Source organism: Cricetulus griseus, chromosome 9 (genome assembly GCF_003668045.3).
Source record: "Cricetulus griseus strain 17A/GY chromosome 9, alternate assembly CriGri-PICRH-1.0, whole genome shotgun sequence".
NCBI lineage: Eukaryota > Metazoa > Chordata > Mammalia > Rodentia > Cricetidae > Cricetulus > Cricetulus griseus.
In genome coordinates, this window is record NC_048602.1 from 26353677 (window position 1) to 26371633 (window position 17957).

General features: G+C 39.0%; 1 protein-coding gene across 2 annotated transcripts in view; it reads right to left on the reverse strand.

Annotated features, from left to right (window-relative positions):
- The window catches only part of LOC100753164 (bile salt sulfotransferase 1-like), a 29416-nt gene extending 11806 nt beyond the window's left edge, over nt 1-17610 (reverse strand). For both annotated transcript variants that reach the window (XM_035449548.1, XM_027431295.2), the window contains exons 1-3: nt 17478-17610; nt 15764-15972; nt 14013-14139 (exon numbers count right to left, since the gene is read on the reverse strand). In XM_035449548.1, the coding sequence (XP_035305439.1) occupies nt 14013-14139; nt 15764-15972; nt 17478-17610 (469 nt within the window). The remainder of the gene's footprint in view (nt 1-14012; nt 14140-15763; nt 15973-17477) is intronic.
- Between the last annotated feature and the right edge of the window lie 347 nt (nt 17611-17957).

Here is a 17957-nt window from a genome sequence, read left to right on the forward strand (position 1 = left end):
TGGATGGGGTGGGGTAGGTTGGGGTGGGGGAGGAGAGATGGGGGTGAGGGGAGGGAGAGGGAGAAGGGACTTACATGTGAAAGAAGCTTGTTCCCTAACTTGAACTAATAAAAAACAAGAAGGGAAAAAAGAAGAATTCTCTCCGAGTCATCTTCGACCTCCCCTGACCACACCCTCACGGGCGTGGCCAGGCACACCTGTAGGGGCTACTAGGAGGTGGGGCTACAATGTCTCCCTACACTCATTATAATCATTTACTTGAAAAATAGAATGACACCACATCTTAATTTTTGTATTGCCAGAAAGATTTTGTTGGGGTATATAAAGTGTAAAAATTAAAGAACAACAGAGAGAGAAGGTGATTTAAATACACTAAAGGTGTGCAACCTATAATAACCTTGGAAGAGATTTTAATGAATCATTGGATCATATCACCCATGGGCACATCACTCAAATATTGTCTGGATGGTTAACCAATAATGAATCACATTGTGGGCAGCAACAGTCACTACACATGGGAGTCCAGGAAAGCATGAAGAAAGAGAAAGATATTGGGGGCAACAAAGCAAGGGTAGACATAATTTTCTTTCTGCTCTTTACTGTGATCATTTGCTTTAACCACCTGCCAAGACTTCTCATCAAAAATACATTGAAACAAGAGTTATAAACAAAATAATCCATTTTCCCATAAGTGGGCATTGCCAGAACAGATGCCAATTCAGATACAGGAGGGATTTAAGACATCACATAAACAAGACCAGAAAAGAATGTCCCCACATAATAAGATAACTAAAAAAGAAAGTACATTGAAACTGGCAGGAGAGAAACACAAAGACCAAACCTAAGAATAATAGGGAGAGAAAAAGGAGAAGAATACCAACTCAAAAGCACAGAAAACATATTCAACAACATCATAGAAGAAATCTTTCCCAACCTAAACAAGGAAATTCTTATGAAGATAAAAGAATGTTATGAACACCAAATACACTGGACCAAAAAATTTCCTCCAACCCCATAATAATCAAGACAGAAAATATACAGAATTAAGAAAGAATATTAAGAGTTGCAAAGGAAAAAATTCAAGTAACACATAACACCCAAATTCTCAGTGGAGACTCTGAAAGCTAGAAGGTCCTGGACTCACATTATGCAGACTCAAAGAGAGCATGTATGCCAACCCAGACTACCATATCCAGAAAAACTTTCAATTACCATAGATAGAGAAAACAATATACTCCATGACAAAACCAGTTTTAAATAATATCTATCTACAAATCCAGGCCTACAAAGCAATGGGAGGAAAACTTCAACCCAAGGTGGTTAGATATATGCAGGAAAGCAAGGCAATAAATGATCACACACCAGCAAATTCTAAGAAAATGAAACACACACACACACACACACACACACACACACACAGACAGACAGACACACACACACACACACACACACACACACACACACACCACTACCATCAAGAAATAGCAGAATAAACAATCACTGGTCATCAAGATCCCTTAAAACCAATGTATGCTTCTCACCTATTAAAAAAACACAAGCTAACAAAATGGATTAAAAAAACAAGATCCAAACTTCTGCTCCATACAAGACACCCACCTCAACTTCAAAGGCAGACATTTCATTATAATAAAGGAATAGGAAAGAATTTCAAATCAAAGGGACCTAAGAAGCAAGCTGGTGTAGCTATCCTAATATCTAACAAAATGGACTTCAAACTAAAGGTAATCAAAAGAGTTGATGAAGGATATTTCATATTCATCACAGGAGAAATCCAGGAAGAAGTCTCAATCCTCAACATGTGTCCCAAATACAAGGGCACCCACATTCATAAAAAAAATATTGTAAAAGTTTAAATCGCACATCCAGCCCCACACCCTAAGAGTGGGAGGCTTTAACACCCCACTCTCAGTGGGGGACAGGTCTGCCAGACAGAAAATTAAGAGAGAAATAAGGGATCTAACATATGTTATGACTCAAATGGGATTAACATACATCTATAGAACATTCCACCCAAACACAAAAGAATATGCCTTCTTCTCATGGAATGTTCTCTAACACTGACCACATAGTCAGTTACAAAGCAAATCTCAACAAATACAGAAAAATTGGAATAACCCCCCAGTATCTTATCAGATAGCCATGGCTTAAAATTAACAACAACACAAAGTCCAGAAAGCCACAAACTCATGGAACTGAATAATGCCCAACTTAATCACCCCCGGGTCAAGGAAGAAATAAAGAAAAATTAAAGATGTCATAGAATTCAATGAGAATGAATGTAAAACATAGCCAAACTTGTGGGACACTATGGATGCAATGCTAAGAGGAAACTCCATAGCTCTAAACACCTATATAAAGAAATTAGAGAAATCCCACACTATCAAATTAAGAGAACACCTGAAATCTCTAAAACAAAAAGAAGCAAACTCTCCCAGAGGAGTAGGTGACATGAAATAATCACATTGAGGTCTGAAGTCAATAAAATAGAATTAAAGAGAACAATACAAAGAATCAATAAAACAAGGAATTTCTTTAAGAAAATCAGCAAGATAGACAAACACTTCTCCAAACTAAGATAAAGGCATGGAGAGAATATCAAAAGTAACAAAATCAGAAATGAAAAGGGAGCCATAACAACAGATACTGAGGAAATCCAGGCAATCACCAGGTCATACTTTGAAAACCTGTAATCCACAAAATTGAAAAATCTAAGAGAAATGTACATTTTTCTGGATATGTACCACATACTAAAATTAAATAAAGACCTGATAAACAACTTAAATAGACCTGTAAACCATAAGGAAATAGAACCTGTCATCAAAATTCTTCCAACCAAAAAAAAAAACGCCCAGGGCCAGATGCTTTTGGCCCAGGATTCTACCAGAACTTCATAGTAGAGCTAATACCGATACTTCTGAAACTGTTCCACACAATAGAAACAGAAAGAACATTGCCAAACTCCTTTTATGAGGCTACAGTAACCCTGATACCCAAACCACACAAAGATGCAAAAAGAAAGAGAACTGCATAGTAATCTCCCACATGAACACTGATGCAAAAATACTCAATAAAATACTGAAACCAAATCCAAGAACACATCAAAATAATCATTCACCATGACCAAGTTGGCTTCATCTCAGAGATGCAGGGTTGGTTCAATGGATGGAAATTTGTCAGTGTAATCCATCATATAAACAAAATGAAAGAAAAATCATATTATCATTTCATTAGATTCTGAAAAAGCCTTTGACAAATTCCAACACTCCTTCATGATAAAGGTCTTGGTGAGATCAAAGATACAAGAACATTACTAAACATAATAAAGGCAATATATAGCAATCCAAGAGTCAACATCAAAGTACATAGAGAGACACTCAATGTGATTTCAATAAAACCAGGAAGAACATAAGTCTGTCTACTCTCTCGTTTTCTATTGAATATTATAGTCAAAATTCTAGCTACAGCAAAAATTACAAAAAAAGGATATCAAGACGATAGAAATTGGAAAGGAAGAAGTCAAACTTTAACTATTTGTAAATGATAAGATAATATACATAGCCTGGCGCTGGTGGCACAAGCCTTTAAACCCCTTGGGATGCAGCGGCAGGTGAATTTCTGTGAGTTCAAGGCCAGCCTGGTCTCCAGAGTGAGTGCCAGGATAGGCACTCAAAGCTACACAGAGAAACCCTGTCTCGAAAAACCAAAGAGAGAGAGAGAGAGAGAGAGAGAGAGAGAGAGAGAGAGAGAGAGAGAAGATAACGTACATAAATGATTCAAAACCTCTACCTAGGAACTTCTACAGCTGATAAACACCATCAGTAATATGGCCAGATACAAGATTAACTCAAAAAATCAATAGTGCTCACATATGCAAATTATTTCTTCCCTGAGTAAGAAATCAGGGAAAGCTCACCCTTTACAATAGTTACAATTATAAAATATCTTGGGATAATACTAACCAAACAAGTGAAAGACCTGTATGACAAGAATTTTAAGTCCCTAAAGCAAGAAATTGAAGAGTATATCAGAAATGGAAAAATTTCCAATGATCTTGTATAGGTAGGAATAATATAATAAAAAAAAAATGGCAATCCAACCAAAAGCAATCTACAGAATCAATGCAGTCCTCATGAAAATCCAAACACAATTCTTCAGAAATCTTAAAAAAAAAATACTCAAGTTCATGTGGTTAAACAATAAAACCCACAATAATTAAAGTAATCCTCTACAATAAAGGAAGTTCTGGATGCATCACCACTCTTGACTGCAAATGCTACTGTACAGCTATAATAAAAATGCTTGATATTGGCACAGAGACAATTAATTCAAATTGGAGACCCTGATCCATGCATCTATGAACACCTGATTTTTTACAAGCAGTCAAAATGGTAAAAAAAAAATGGACAAAGGAAAACATCTTTAACGAGTAGTGGTGGCATAACTGGATGTTAACATGCAGAAGATTGCAAATATACCCATATCCACTGCCATTCAGAAACATTCAAATCTAAGTGGAACCTGATGGAGGAGAAAGTGGGAAGCAGTCTGAAATGCATTGGCATGGGAGACCACTTTATAAATATAAGACCAGTATGGCAGTTTCTAAGAAAATTGGGAATCAATTTACCTCAAGACCCAGCAAACCACTCGTGTGAATTTATCCAATGGATGCTCAACCATACCACAGGGACACTTGCTCAACAATGTTCTTAGCAGCATTTATTTATAATAACCAAAATCTGGAAACAACCTGAATGCCCCTTAAATGAAGAATGGATAAGGAAAATGTGGTATATTTATACAATGGAGTACTACTCAGTGGTAATAAATGATGATGTCATGATAATTTCAGGCAAATGGACATAACTAGAAAAAAAAACATCCTGAGTGAGGTAACCCAGATTCAGAAAGACAAACACAGAAAACATTCATTCATAAGTGCATATTAGATACAAAGCAAAGGATAACCAGAGAAAAATCCATAGCTCCAGAGAAGCTATGTAACAAGGAGGACCCTAAGAGAGATGCATGGATCACCCTTTAAATGGAAATTAGATGATATCTATGGGGCAAACAGTGGGCATGAGGCGATAAGTGGCAGGGGGGTGGATAAGAACACCAGGGAATGAGATTGCCTAGGCGGAGAGGGATGCAATGGAAGAGCAATGAAGAGATATCTTAAAAGAGAGAGCCACTATGGGCTTAGGGAGAAACCTGGTGATAGGGTAACTCCCAAGAATCCACAAGGAGGACCCCCGCTCAGAATGCTAACAACAGTAGATAGGATGTCTGACTTGGCCTACCCCTGTAATCAGATTGATGAATACCCCAACTATCATCATAGAACTCTCAACCAGTAACTGATGAAACCAGATGCAGAAATTCACAACCAAAAGTGAGTCTGAGTTCTGAGAATCCAGGCAAAGTGATGGAGGAGGTAATATTTGTGTGAGGGGGGTCAAGATCATGATGGAGAAATTTACAGAGACAGCTGAAGCAAGCTGGTGGAAACTCATGACCTCTAGACTTACAGCTGTGGAGACTCCAGGAGACTGAACAAGACCCTCAATTTGTGGGAGACAGTTGTGAATCTTGGAAATCCCCAGGGTGGGATGTCATGCTCAGTAGCAGTAGGACCGTGATATAATCCTAGTTCATGAGCTAGTTTTTTGGAGCCAATTCCCTATGGTAAGATGCCATGCGCAGTGTTAATGCATGGGAGAGGGGAATGACTCTACCCCAACATATTGTGTCAAACTATGATGTCCTCATAGTAGCCCTTACTTGTGAGAAGTAAACTAGTGTATGCTAGACCTATATTAGTGGGAGCAGGAAGAGGCCAGGGGTAGGAATGTGAGTTAGAACTGTAGTTGGAACATAGAATTAAATAAATTTTTTAATGGAAAAAAGGAAGTATAACCAAATAAACACTTTCTTCTCCTACAATGCTTTTGGAAGAGAGTTTTATCATGGAGAGCAAATTAGAAACAGTTAAACAAGAAAACACCTTGAGATTCTTGCCAAAGTCATCCAAATGATAAGAACAAACTTGACACCTTTCAGTAGTGACTGAATATTAATGATGAAAAATTCTTAATTAAAATCACATAGTAGAAGACTGAAATCAAAATATAGGAGCTATATATTTGGTGAGCTTAGTCATAAAAGACAAATGGAACCTTACAACAAAATGAGGGAAAAAAGCTCACAGCAAATGGAGCTAGAAAACATAAGAGTGTTGCTAATCTTATCTGACAAAATAGATTTGAAACCAAATCTTTTGAGAAATGATAAATATTACTTCCTACTGATGAGGGCAACCATGCATGGGAGAATTGTACAGTTTCACACACAGGTGCACACAGTTTGACATAGAAAATATTACATATAGAAAAGCCATTGGTTAGCACCAGATGTTATAGTAGTCTTGCCCTGAACTTTAACACATCACCCCAGTTGAAATTAAAAAGAATTAAATGAAATCTCAGGTAAAATGGCCTTAAAAGACATCTGTAGAATATTGTATCCAAACACTGCAGAAAGTCTTTGGTCTCAGCATCCCATGGAACTTTCTCTAAAATATAATATATTGGTCATATATTAGGACATAAAGAATATCTCAACAAATAATGGGAAATTGAAATAATTTCTTACATTCTATCTGACAGCAATTAAATACTACAAATAAACAACAAGAGAAACTTTAGAAGGTGAACAAACTTATGGAGATTAAACAACTCACAATTTATTGATGAATGAGTCTGATGAAATAAAGAGTAGAACAGCCGGGCATTGGTGGCGCACGCCTTTAATCCCAGCACTCTGGAGGCAGAGGCACAAGGATCTCTGTGAGATTGACACCAGCCTGGTCTACAATAGCTAGTTCAAAGACAGCCTCCAAAGCCACAGAGAAACCCTGTCTTGAGAAAACAAAAAATAAATAAAGAGTAGAAAGACTCCTACAATAAAATGAAAATTATATTTTACATCCTGCAATCTGTGAGACGCAATGTAACCACTCATAAGTGATATGTTTAAAGGTCAATGTACCTACATTAAGAAATCAAAGAGACATCAAATAAACTAGGTAATGTTTAACCATAAGGCTTTGGAAAAAGAACAAGAGATGGAATAGAAAGAATGCAGAAGGTGGAAAGAGGAAGGGAAGACCTGGAAAATGACGACATGTGCACACAATAGGGTAAGTGTAGCGTAATCTTACAATAACTGAGGCTGCCTGCAATGAGCCTACAGAATACTAACCCACCAGTGCTGCATCATGGGTTGGGGAGAACACTCATGGGACCCTACTATTCCCTGGAAGTGAGAACTAGGTTTCAATGGGTAGTACAAAACCCACAATCCCACAGGTGATCCTAATCTGGATTCAATTAAATGGGTCACACATAAACATACATAAAGTTTTAAAAGAAAATTGTAGGAAATGGGGGTTAGAAGACACGAGAGGGTGATTTGAGAGGGTGAAAGGTTTCAACAATCAGAATGTAATTTATAGAAAGTATGACATTTCCAAAGAATAAATTCAAATGAAAGTACACCTCCCAAATACTCAAACCAATCCTTGAAAAAAACAGTACATTGTAGGGAGTAATCCTGTTTAGAGGTACTGCTGACCACATCTGCTTGGGGCTGGCCACAGGTGCCGCTGACCACGCCCACTTGGACATTGACCACGTAACAAGGGTTTAAGTAGCAGAGAGGCATGCACACAGCCATTTTTTCTCTCTCCTGCCTGGCTGAGTGTACATCTGCTGGTCACTCCGGCTCCAGTGTAATCCTAGTCACTGGCCCTTGCGTGAATACTATCCCTTTAATAAACTACCTGTTGTCAATCTAGTTCTGACTCCATTGCATTTGGCTTTAGTATCCTATTTCAAATTATAATTCAGAGACATAGTAATAAAAGCCAGCACTGCACTGATACAAATCATAAGTAGATTCATGGACTAGAAAACCAAGACATTTATTAGTTCATGTAACTACAGGCACCTGATTTTTTACAAAATGCAAAATTCTACATTGGAAGTAAGACAACATTTTCAGTAAATGGTGCTTTGGAAACTGGATAACTATGTTTAGTAGAATTAATTTAGATCTTAATCACTCATAACACAGAGGGGGGCTACTGGCATTCACACTAATCCCAAATGCATCAAGACCCTCAATAGAAGACCAAAAATCTCTGAAACTAGTAGAGGAAAAGTAGGAAGTTCATTTTGAGATGGAATCACAGCTAATGACATCCTTTTTTCCTTTTTTTTATTTTTTGATTTCATTTTACAATCCAACTACAGTCTCCCTCTCACCCCTCACACCCTTCTCCTCCTCCCACTCCCCTTGCCTCCTCCAATCCACCATCCTCTCCTCCCTAGTCCATTCCCAGTCCACTCCTTCTCACAGGTATAGGCTCCGGAAGACCTAGACTATAAATGTGAAGGGAGGGAATATAAGATTGAGTGCGTTAATGTGAAGATGGAATCAAAGGATGAGGAATAAAATTAACCAAAAATAAGAATATATAAAAATTCCTATGGAAACTCATTAGTTTGAAAGCTCATTAAAATATTGAAAAGTTTGTCATAGTACAATACTGCTCCAAGAAATCATAGGATATTATATTAAAACTTCATTGCTAGTGCTGAAATACCCCCTTAGGAGTTGTTGCCTAGAAAAGGCCTCCGTATCCAAATAACCTGGCAATTGTTGCTGTTGTCCATTGCCCCCAAAACTAGCTGGTAAGAACCTATTTCTAAAGACGTCTTTAAACAATTGTCACAGTACATAATGAAACAAGCTGTGAATTGGCTTGAAATATGCTTTTCTGCGGAATAGCTCTCATAGGACCAGAAAGTGTCATGCAGTCTGATAGTGGGAGATTGTCATCAACAGTATTACTCAGCTGTGGACACTCTTCCTTTACTTTAAGCAGCCTTACAAGATAAGATCACCAATGAAGTAATGGGAATTGTGATATCAGGGTAACCAATTGTTTTCGGATTGAGAAGAATTCAAAGCTGATTCAGTCTACTTGGTGAACTACACATGCTGGGGAGGGAACAGATCCTTGTGTTGAAAACATCACTGTTGTTCTGCTAAATGAACTTGATGTGCACATCATATTATCATCTAAACAGCTATTTTCATCCTTATATATCACTACTGTCTTCTTAGTCAAAGAAGTTTCTTCTTGTAGTGAGAAGAGGTAATTTTGGGGACTCAAAACTGGCCAAAATGCTGAGAATAAAGTGCCTTTTCAGTGTTCACCCTGAGACATCTAGAATACCATATACTTTAAAAACACAGAGGAAGAAGGTACAGAAATTATATAAAACCTAAAGATGGGGTGGAATGTTGTCTTCTAGCCATTACATGAATACAACACCTTTAACTCATAGTAGCTGTAATTACTGCACAAGACCTACACAAGAATGGGCCCTAAAATACTCTATCAAGCAGATAGGAGGGACTTGTAAGCAACCACCCTTTGCTGTGGCTTTATAAGCAGTTAACAGTACTTAGGGTACAGGACTCAGGAGATCCTTCCTTCCAGGGTCCAGAGGTAGTTAGTGGTTGCTGATGGAAGGAGAGATTTATTTTCAGGAGAGTACCTACTAGTAAGGTGTCAATGTCCCTGTAAATGACTCCTTCCATGTCCTCCAGTAAGCAATCTCAATAGACGTCACTGGTGCACAAACACACACATGAAGAAATAGGACATGGAAGAATACAGCAGAACTAGTTAGGAAGAGGAAAAGGATCAACAAGAAGGGCAACAAACTAGAAAGGTTAGTGAGCTGTTAATGTGATAAAAATACCAAATCAGAATGGAACTTTTTTTAGTGGATTGTATATTCTCTCAGAAAATCCAGATTGCTCCTGGTGGTTGACTATATATGTAAGAATGAAACATTTTTTTTCCTGTTTTAAAATAGTCTTCTTTTTTTCTCTATTATTATTATTATTATTATTATTATTATTATTATTATTATTATTAATTCAAGTTAGGGAACAGGCTTGTTTCACATGTAATTCCCCTCTCCCTCCCCTCACCCCCATTCCTTCTCCCCCACCTCCAACCTACCCCCCACCCCATCCACCCACCACTCCCCAGGCAGGGTAGGGCCCCCAGCCGGGGCTCCACCAAGTCCACCAAATCTTCCTGTGCTGGGCCTAGGTCCCTCCCCATGTGTTCAGAGACAGAATGCATCCCTTCAAGTGGGATGGGCTCTCGAAGTCCCCCACACACACCAGGGCAAAAACGCCAGTCCACCTCCAGAGGCTCCCTGGAGTGCAGTGGCCTCCCCATTGGCATCCATGATCAGGGGGCTGGATTAGTTCCGTACTGGCCTCCCAAAAAGCGTCTGGGGTCGATATGCTTTCCCTTTTTCAGGCCAACTGTTTCTGTGGGTTTCTCCAACCTGGTACAGACCCCTTCGTTCTTCATTCCTCCCTCTCTTCAACTAGGTTCCAGATTTCAGCTCAGTGTATTTCTGTGGATGTCTGTCTCTGCTTCCATCAGCCACTGGATGAGGACTCTAGGATAGCATAGAGAGTAGTCATCAATCTCATTCTAGGGGAAGGGCTTCTAGGCCATCCTCTCGTCCACTGCCTGGACTGTCAGATCGTGTCATCCTTGTAGGTCTCTGGAGATCTTCCTAGTTCCAGATCTCTTCTCAGACCTATAGTGGCTCCCTCTGATATGGTATCTCTCATCCTGCTCTCTCTCCTCTATTCTTCCCCCAACTCAATATATCTGCTCCTCCATTTCTTCTCCTCTCCTCTTCTTCTTGTGCTCTTATTGTGGCAGCACCCACTCCCCTACCCTCATGCTCTCAATTAGCTCGGGAGTTCATGCCACTTCCCATTCCTGGGGTCCATTTATCCCTTAGAGTAAGAATGAAACTTTTTATTACATATAACTATTATATCTCAATAAAAGTTAAGCTAATTATAAAGTTCAAGGAATCTTTTTCTATGAAAATATTTTTGACAAAGAAGAAAATAAGATTTACAATATTTGGAAAGATGCATCTTAACAAAATGGTGAGCAGTCAGGCTAGTGTATGAGAAGCCAATGAAAAAAGACCAAGAAAATACACAAATGAGAAATGTGGTAGGAAGAAACTTACATTTGTTATTTTTATGTTGCTGAAATAAAACGTCATGAACAAAGACAACATAAGTAATTGAGAGAGCGAGAGAGCTGAATTTTGGATTATTATTCTAGAGAAATAAAAATTAATGATGAGAAAGGAAGCAAAGGCAGCAAATGGTAGTCAGGGCTACCCAGCAGGAATCTGAGAGTCCATCTCTTTACCTACAAGTAGGAAGCAGAGAAGAAACTGGAAGTGACTTAAGAATATAAACTTTTACATGGGTTCCAGTGAGGAAACCTCAGAAATCTACAGGACCTGCGTAGGGATAAGTTCAGTACTTATCCCTAGCATAGGTGTGGACTTTGGGAGCCCATTCCACATAGAAGAATACTCCCTGAGCCAAGACACATGGGGGTGGGCCTAGGCCCTAACCCAAAGGATACGATAGACTCTGATGACACCCTATAGAAGGCCTCACCCTCCCTGGGGAGCAGTAAGGATATGTGATAGGTAGGGTTTTAGCTGGGGGAGGGGGTGGTGAGGGAGGAGGGGAGGGAGAAGGGAATTGGGATTGTCATGTAAAACAATCTTGTTTCTAATTCAAATTTTAAAAAATCTGGGGAAAAATGAATGTAAACTTTTGATGTGAATATAAAAGGACATTCCTCCATTGATGGTGGTAGTGGGAATTTGTACAGCCACTTTGGAAAGCAACATGGTGTTTTCTCAGAAAACTGCATATGGTGATATCTTTCTTGTACAAATAAAGCCTGTCTGAAGGTCAAAGAATGGAGCTGCCACTAGCTAACCATAGAGGTCTGGAGGTCTAGAAAGACAGACAGGAAGTGAGCTAACCAGGAGAAACAAAATATAAGCAGGGAGAAATAGGAACTCACTCTCTTCTCTGCTGAGATGCTAAGGAGGTAAGGTGTAGCAGTAGTTTGCTCCTTCTCTCTTTTCTTTCAGCATTTTCCTCTATATTTGACTCCTGGTTTTATTACTTAGACCAATTAAGAACTCCACTTGCAACTGAGAACTAATCTACTGCAAGACCCAGCAATACAACTCTTGGGCATATACTCAAAGGATGTTCAATCTTTCCAAAAGGACAATTGTTGAACTATGTTCATAGCAGTGTTGTTCATAATAGCCAGAATATGGAAACATCTTATGGGACCCTCAACCAAAGAATGGATAAATGAAAGGAGGTACATTTGCACAATGGAGTATTACTCAGCTGTTAAAAATAATGACATCAGGAAATTCGAAGGAAAATGGGTGGAAACTAGAAAAAAATCATCCTGAGTCAGGTAAATCAGATGCAGAAAGACAAACATGATATGTACTCATGCATAAGTGGACAATAAATATATGGAAAATATAACCATGCTACAATACACATCCACAGAGAGGTTAAGTAAGGAGTGCCCAAAGAAGGACAGGATCCATGGTTATGTCTGGGAAAGGAAAATGAAACAGATCTCATCTCCTGGATTGCCTAGGGGCTGGTGTGGATGTGGATATGGCAGATTATGTTGAGGGCATGGATGGAGGGGGTGGAATGAAAGAGATATCTTGATGGGGGGGGCATTTTGAGTCAGGTAGAAACCTGGTGCAAGGGAAAGTCCCATGAATGTACAAGGATCACTCAAGCTAAGACTGTAACCAATGGTGCATAGGTAGCCTTAACAGTCCATCTCCTGCAATCACATTGGCAATACCTACATTGTCAACAGAGAGCCTTCATCCAGTGACTGACAGAAAAAGATACAGAGAACAAGCACTAGGCCTAGCTCAAGGACAGCCATTAAAGAGACAGATAAAGGATTATATGATCCTCATGGGTCAAGGTCATCTCACAAAAATCCACAACTATAAATTACATGAGCACATAGGAGCTCAAAGCCTTTGGACTGACAACAGCTAAGGAGTCTGCACAGAACTGACTTAGGGTCTCTACAGATGTGTGACTGTTGTGTAGCTTGATCTACCTGTGGGACTCCTGGTGGTGGAAACAAGGCCTGCCCATATTGCTTTGATTGACTTTTGGGAGCCTATTACTCTCATAATAGGTTGCATTGACAAGCCTTAATATGAGCAGAGGAGATTATTCCTACTTGAACTTGGTATGTCATACTTTGTCGATGCCCATTCTGAACAGAAACAGATGAGTTAATTGGGAGTGGGATGGAAATGAAGGTGGGAAGGAAGGAATGGTATGAGGGGAGAGAGAAAACTGTGGTCAGGATATAAAATAAATGTATGAATTTAATTAAAAATAATTAAAAACCTCTCAAAGCCCACACTCAATTATATACTTTATCCTACAGGGTTGTGCTTCATAAATCTTCTGAAACAGTGTCATCAAGAAGGAAACAAATGTTCAAATTTTAGTGTCTATTTGGAGAATTTCTCATTTAATACCACAAATGATTACTGGGAAGACCAGGTGCACCATTGTTGCCAGGATGGTGTGTCATGGGTAAGTTGTGGACTGTGCCCTGTTATGCAGTGGTGTGTGAGAACAGGATGACTTCAATATTACATTCAAAATGGTCATGAGCCTTGGAGCCACAGACTGGTGAAATATAGAGAGATAATAAGGAACCAAGTGAAGACTACAGAATGTATTAAAGTCTAGGAATATAGCCAAGTTAGATAACATTGTTGATATTATGAGCTTGAGCCCCAACATTAGGCTAAAAGCACATGATAGTAGGTATTTATAGTCCAAGAACTCAAGAGAGACATTCAGAATAACAAGAGGTCATCCCTGACTTTATAGAGTATTCAAGACCAGCTTAAGCTGTATCTCACCTTATCTTAAAAATATCTCTGAGCCTCCCAAACACCTATATTAAACAGAACACTCACCATTTCCTTTGAGAAACCAATCAAAATAAGTTGCCAGTGAATCTGGATTCTTGAAAAGGTTTGTCTTATACCAGAAAAAATAACCAGACACAAGGACATCTCTGGGATTTCTGATGACATATATTATCTTAAATGAAAAACATGTACATAAAAGTCAGTATGGACATTCCCCACATTCTAACTAGCACAAGTTACATGAAATGTCAATCAAATGTCCAAGGGGTTTCTAAAAACACTTATTATTTTATATGGACAAAATATATATGTAAGTACAAAACATTTATAGTCAGAATCATTTTAAACAATTTTGATTCACAAAAATAAAACAGCAAAAAATATTGAGATCACTAATACTGTAAAAACAAAACAACTGTAACAAAACTCCACATCTGATTCTATAGGTGTGAAGATTAATATCTTGCAGAATGAAAGACCTTGCATCTGCTGTGAAAGGACACCTTGTTTACACAGGACGATGAGTGCTGCAATATGGCAAGCCAATCGGTTTCTGTGAGTGTGACTATCAAACATAACTCTCAAAAGAGTAACAGTACAGAGCATAAAGCCAGTGCATCCTTGCCAAATGGTGAACACCAAGACATTCAGGGAATGAAGAAATGTATTCAGAGGAATTGGCATCCCCTGTGAAAAGCATAGCAATGGGTTATACAGTGTTAAATCCTCAGACCTCAAAACCTATATGCAAGTAACCTTGTACAGACCAAGCAAATTGTATTTACGTATTGAGAAATATGTAGATCATGTAAAGGTAACAGCAATTAATGAAAGAAGAGACCATACATTTACAAGAGACAAAGGAGGGGCATGTGGGTAAACTTGGAGGGAGGAAGAGGAACGATAAATGATGTGTGTAATTATAATCTCAAAAATTAAATAAATGAATTGAAAATAAATAATAATTTTATACAATAAGATCTATAATTTGTACCAATGCTTTTTGTGACATTATTCTAGAATTCATGTCCTTGGGCCTCAATTTCTCCAGCTAAGAGTTTGCCAAATCCAGATAAGACAGACGTACAGGACACAACTTGATTGTGATAATTTCAAGAGAGATAATTTCTCTAAGTTTGCCTTTGTAGTTTAAGCATAAAATATTTTTAGGTTCTGGGGTGGATGCATTTGCAGAGAACTTTCTTACTAACAAGATGCCAAGATAGATCAGAATCTGGCTAGCTCTAATCCCACTGGGGATCATCTATCAGTGACATAGGTGATTCTTGTAGCTACTGTTCTCAGTGGACAGGTAGACACAGCAAGTCACAGTGAATCCAGATGACCCATGTCCTTTGAGCTAAACCATCGGTGCTGTTCTGCCTGCTTCCCCTATGAGCAACTCTGCCTTGAGTGATTCACCCAATAGCCATGGGATTTATGTAAAACCAAAATTAGCTAATTGACTTTGATGACAGCAAAAGAGTAGTATTAACTGTACATGAGAGTTTGAACTCTGCTTGGCTTGTACATATAGTTTCCTGAATGCTCTTGTTGATATTTAACTTCATCTCATATATCAGGCCAGGATCACTATGTGGTGGTTGACATCCTGGTCCTCTGATGTAATCTGAGGAGGGGACACATAGGCATCACCTAGTGCATGAGAATCCTGGATTCCCTCCCACAACCCCCACAAACAGATCAGACTGCACTTCAGGCAGAGCTCTGGGGCTCCATTGTAGAATAAGTTCAATGAGCATTTGGTCAAGATTTCTCAACCAATAAACACTGACCTTGGCCTTGGAACTGAAGAACGATCTGGGAAAAAGATGGAAGGGAAGGTGGGAGGAAATCTGATACGGCCTCTCCTTATTGGTTAAATTTTGAAATCCTCCATTACTTTCTATCCAGGGTGAGCGTTTCCAGGTAGGAACAGATTGGACCCATTCTGGATTCCCCTTGGTCTGAATCAAGCAGACAATCTGAATCAGCCAGTTAGTCCCTGTACAAGAAGGAAAAGATATGGTAACTCACTTGAAAAGTACTTGTGAAAAACTTCAAGTAGAATATATGCCCATACAATTTATAGAGCAGATGCTTTCAAGGACACAAACATGTGGTGTTCACAGTGTCCACTGGTGTAGTACAAAGTATATTTATCCTCTACATTCCCAATGCTTTAATGGGAAAAGCAGAGGATCTATACTCAACGCACTCCACCAGCCTATTGATTTTCCCTCCATCCTGGGCCATGATCATTCTACATTCTGGTGCAGGGAATTCAACTATCTCAGATATTTCCCAGCAGTGCAATCATAGAATCTGTCCTTGAGACTGGCTCCATTTATTAAATAAAATGCTGTTGAGATACACTCATGCTGCGGTGAATGTGTGAGTACTGTTTCTCTTTCAGGTAAATAAATCCTGTTGAGTCTAGTTACCACACACACTTGTATTTCTCTTTACATACTCATTTGTCAATGGATAATTCTCTAGCTTCTTTCTCTGGGCTTATGTCCAAATGTTTTTCATGCATTCCAATGTCCTTGGCTTTTCCATGTTATTAAACTTTTGATGTCAGCAATGTGGCAATATATTGATTATAACTAATAAAGCTTGACTGGGGATCAAAAGGTAAATCAAACCACACTAGTTAGCCATAGATGCCAGGAAGTGGTGGTACACACCTTTAATCCCAGGACCCTGAAGTCAGAGGTAAATGCATCTCTGTGAGTCCAAGACCACCCTGTGCCACACTAGAGTGAATCAGTCTAAAAAAAATAACAGAGCTCACAACTTTAGGCCCAGCGCTACCAAGGTATATAAGGAAAAGGCAAAGGGTCTCATAAAGATTCAGTTTCCAGTCAAAGGGAAGACAGGATCTTCATTTCAGCCTTGGTAGAGGTAAGAGCTGCTAGCTGGCTGCTTTGCCTTTCTGATCTTCAGCTTGAACCCCAATATCTGTCTCTGGGTTTTTGTTATTCATACTACACAGCAACCTAATACTTATCTAATGTTCAGTGCCTCTGCCACCCATCCAACAGCTCTTTCCCAACACCCATGATGCCTTTTTTGCTTTCTTGTGTTGTCAGAGTGTCCACTACCTGGACAAGGTTCATGGTAGTTCTTCTACCTGACAGTGTCCTCTCCTCCCCATATTTTTTCATCCATCCCATTTCTCTTGATGCTATTTCTTCTGTTTACTCTTATCATCCTCCCTCTTCCACTCTCTCTTCCATTCTCTCTTCCACGCAGAGACACAACAATGTCACAGTCTGTGTTTGGATCACTGCCATTGCTATTTTGCCTTAACTTATCCTCCCCGCACACAGACCAGTCAAAACGTCTTTGTTTGAGTGGAAATGCACTTACATAGAACTCTCCATGCTCACAGAGCATTTTAAACATCAGATACAGAGGGCATCCCATTTATCACCCAAATGAATGAGAATCAAAGCCTTAACCTGCCTCCTACAATTTAGGATCACCTTTCCTGATGGTCCTTACCTGATTTAGGATAAGCCAGTATGATTATGTCTTCATCTCCTATCACAAACTTATCACGAACTTCTTCAATTATTTCTTTTTGAAACCCTCTACTAGGGAAAGGTATTCCTTCAAACCAATAGTAGCCTGACATGGAAAGGAGCTCTTTGTAGGTACTGTTAAAAGATTCCAGCTGTAGCCAACTGCTCCACTTGTAGCAAATCAAAGTGGTAAAATTTATAGTGCAGCCAAAAGAAATTTTTAACACTCCATAGTTCATTGTTAAACTAGCTACTGGTAGGGAGAAATGGACTTTGAAACAACCAGTCAAAGGTTGTTGTATTTGGCAACTGTGAACTCTTTCAGAGATCATTCCACAGCATTTGTGAGATTGAGTTCATAACCTCAAACTAGCAACTCAGTTCCAAGCACTTGGACATAGAAATTTGGCATAATTTAAAATGTTTTCTAATGTAATTTAGCTTTCAGAATGGTAGGAAA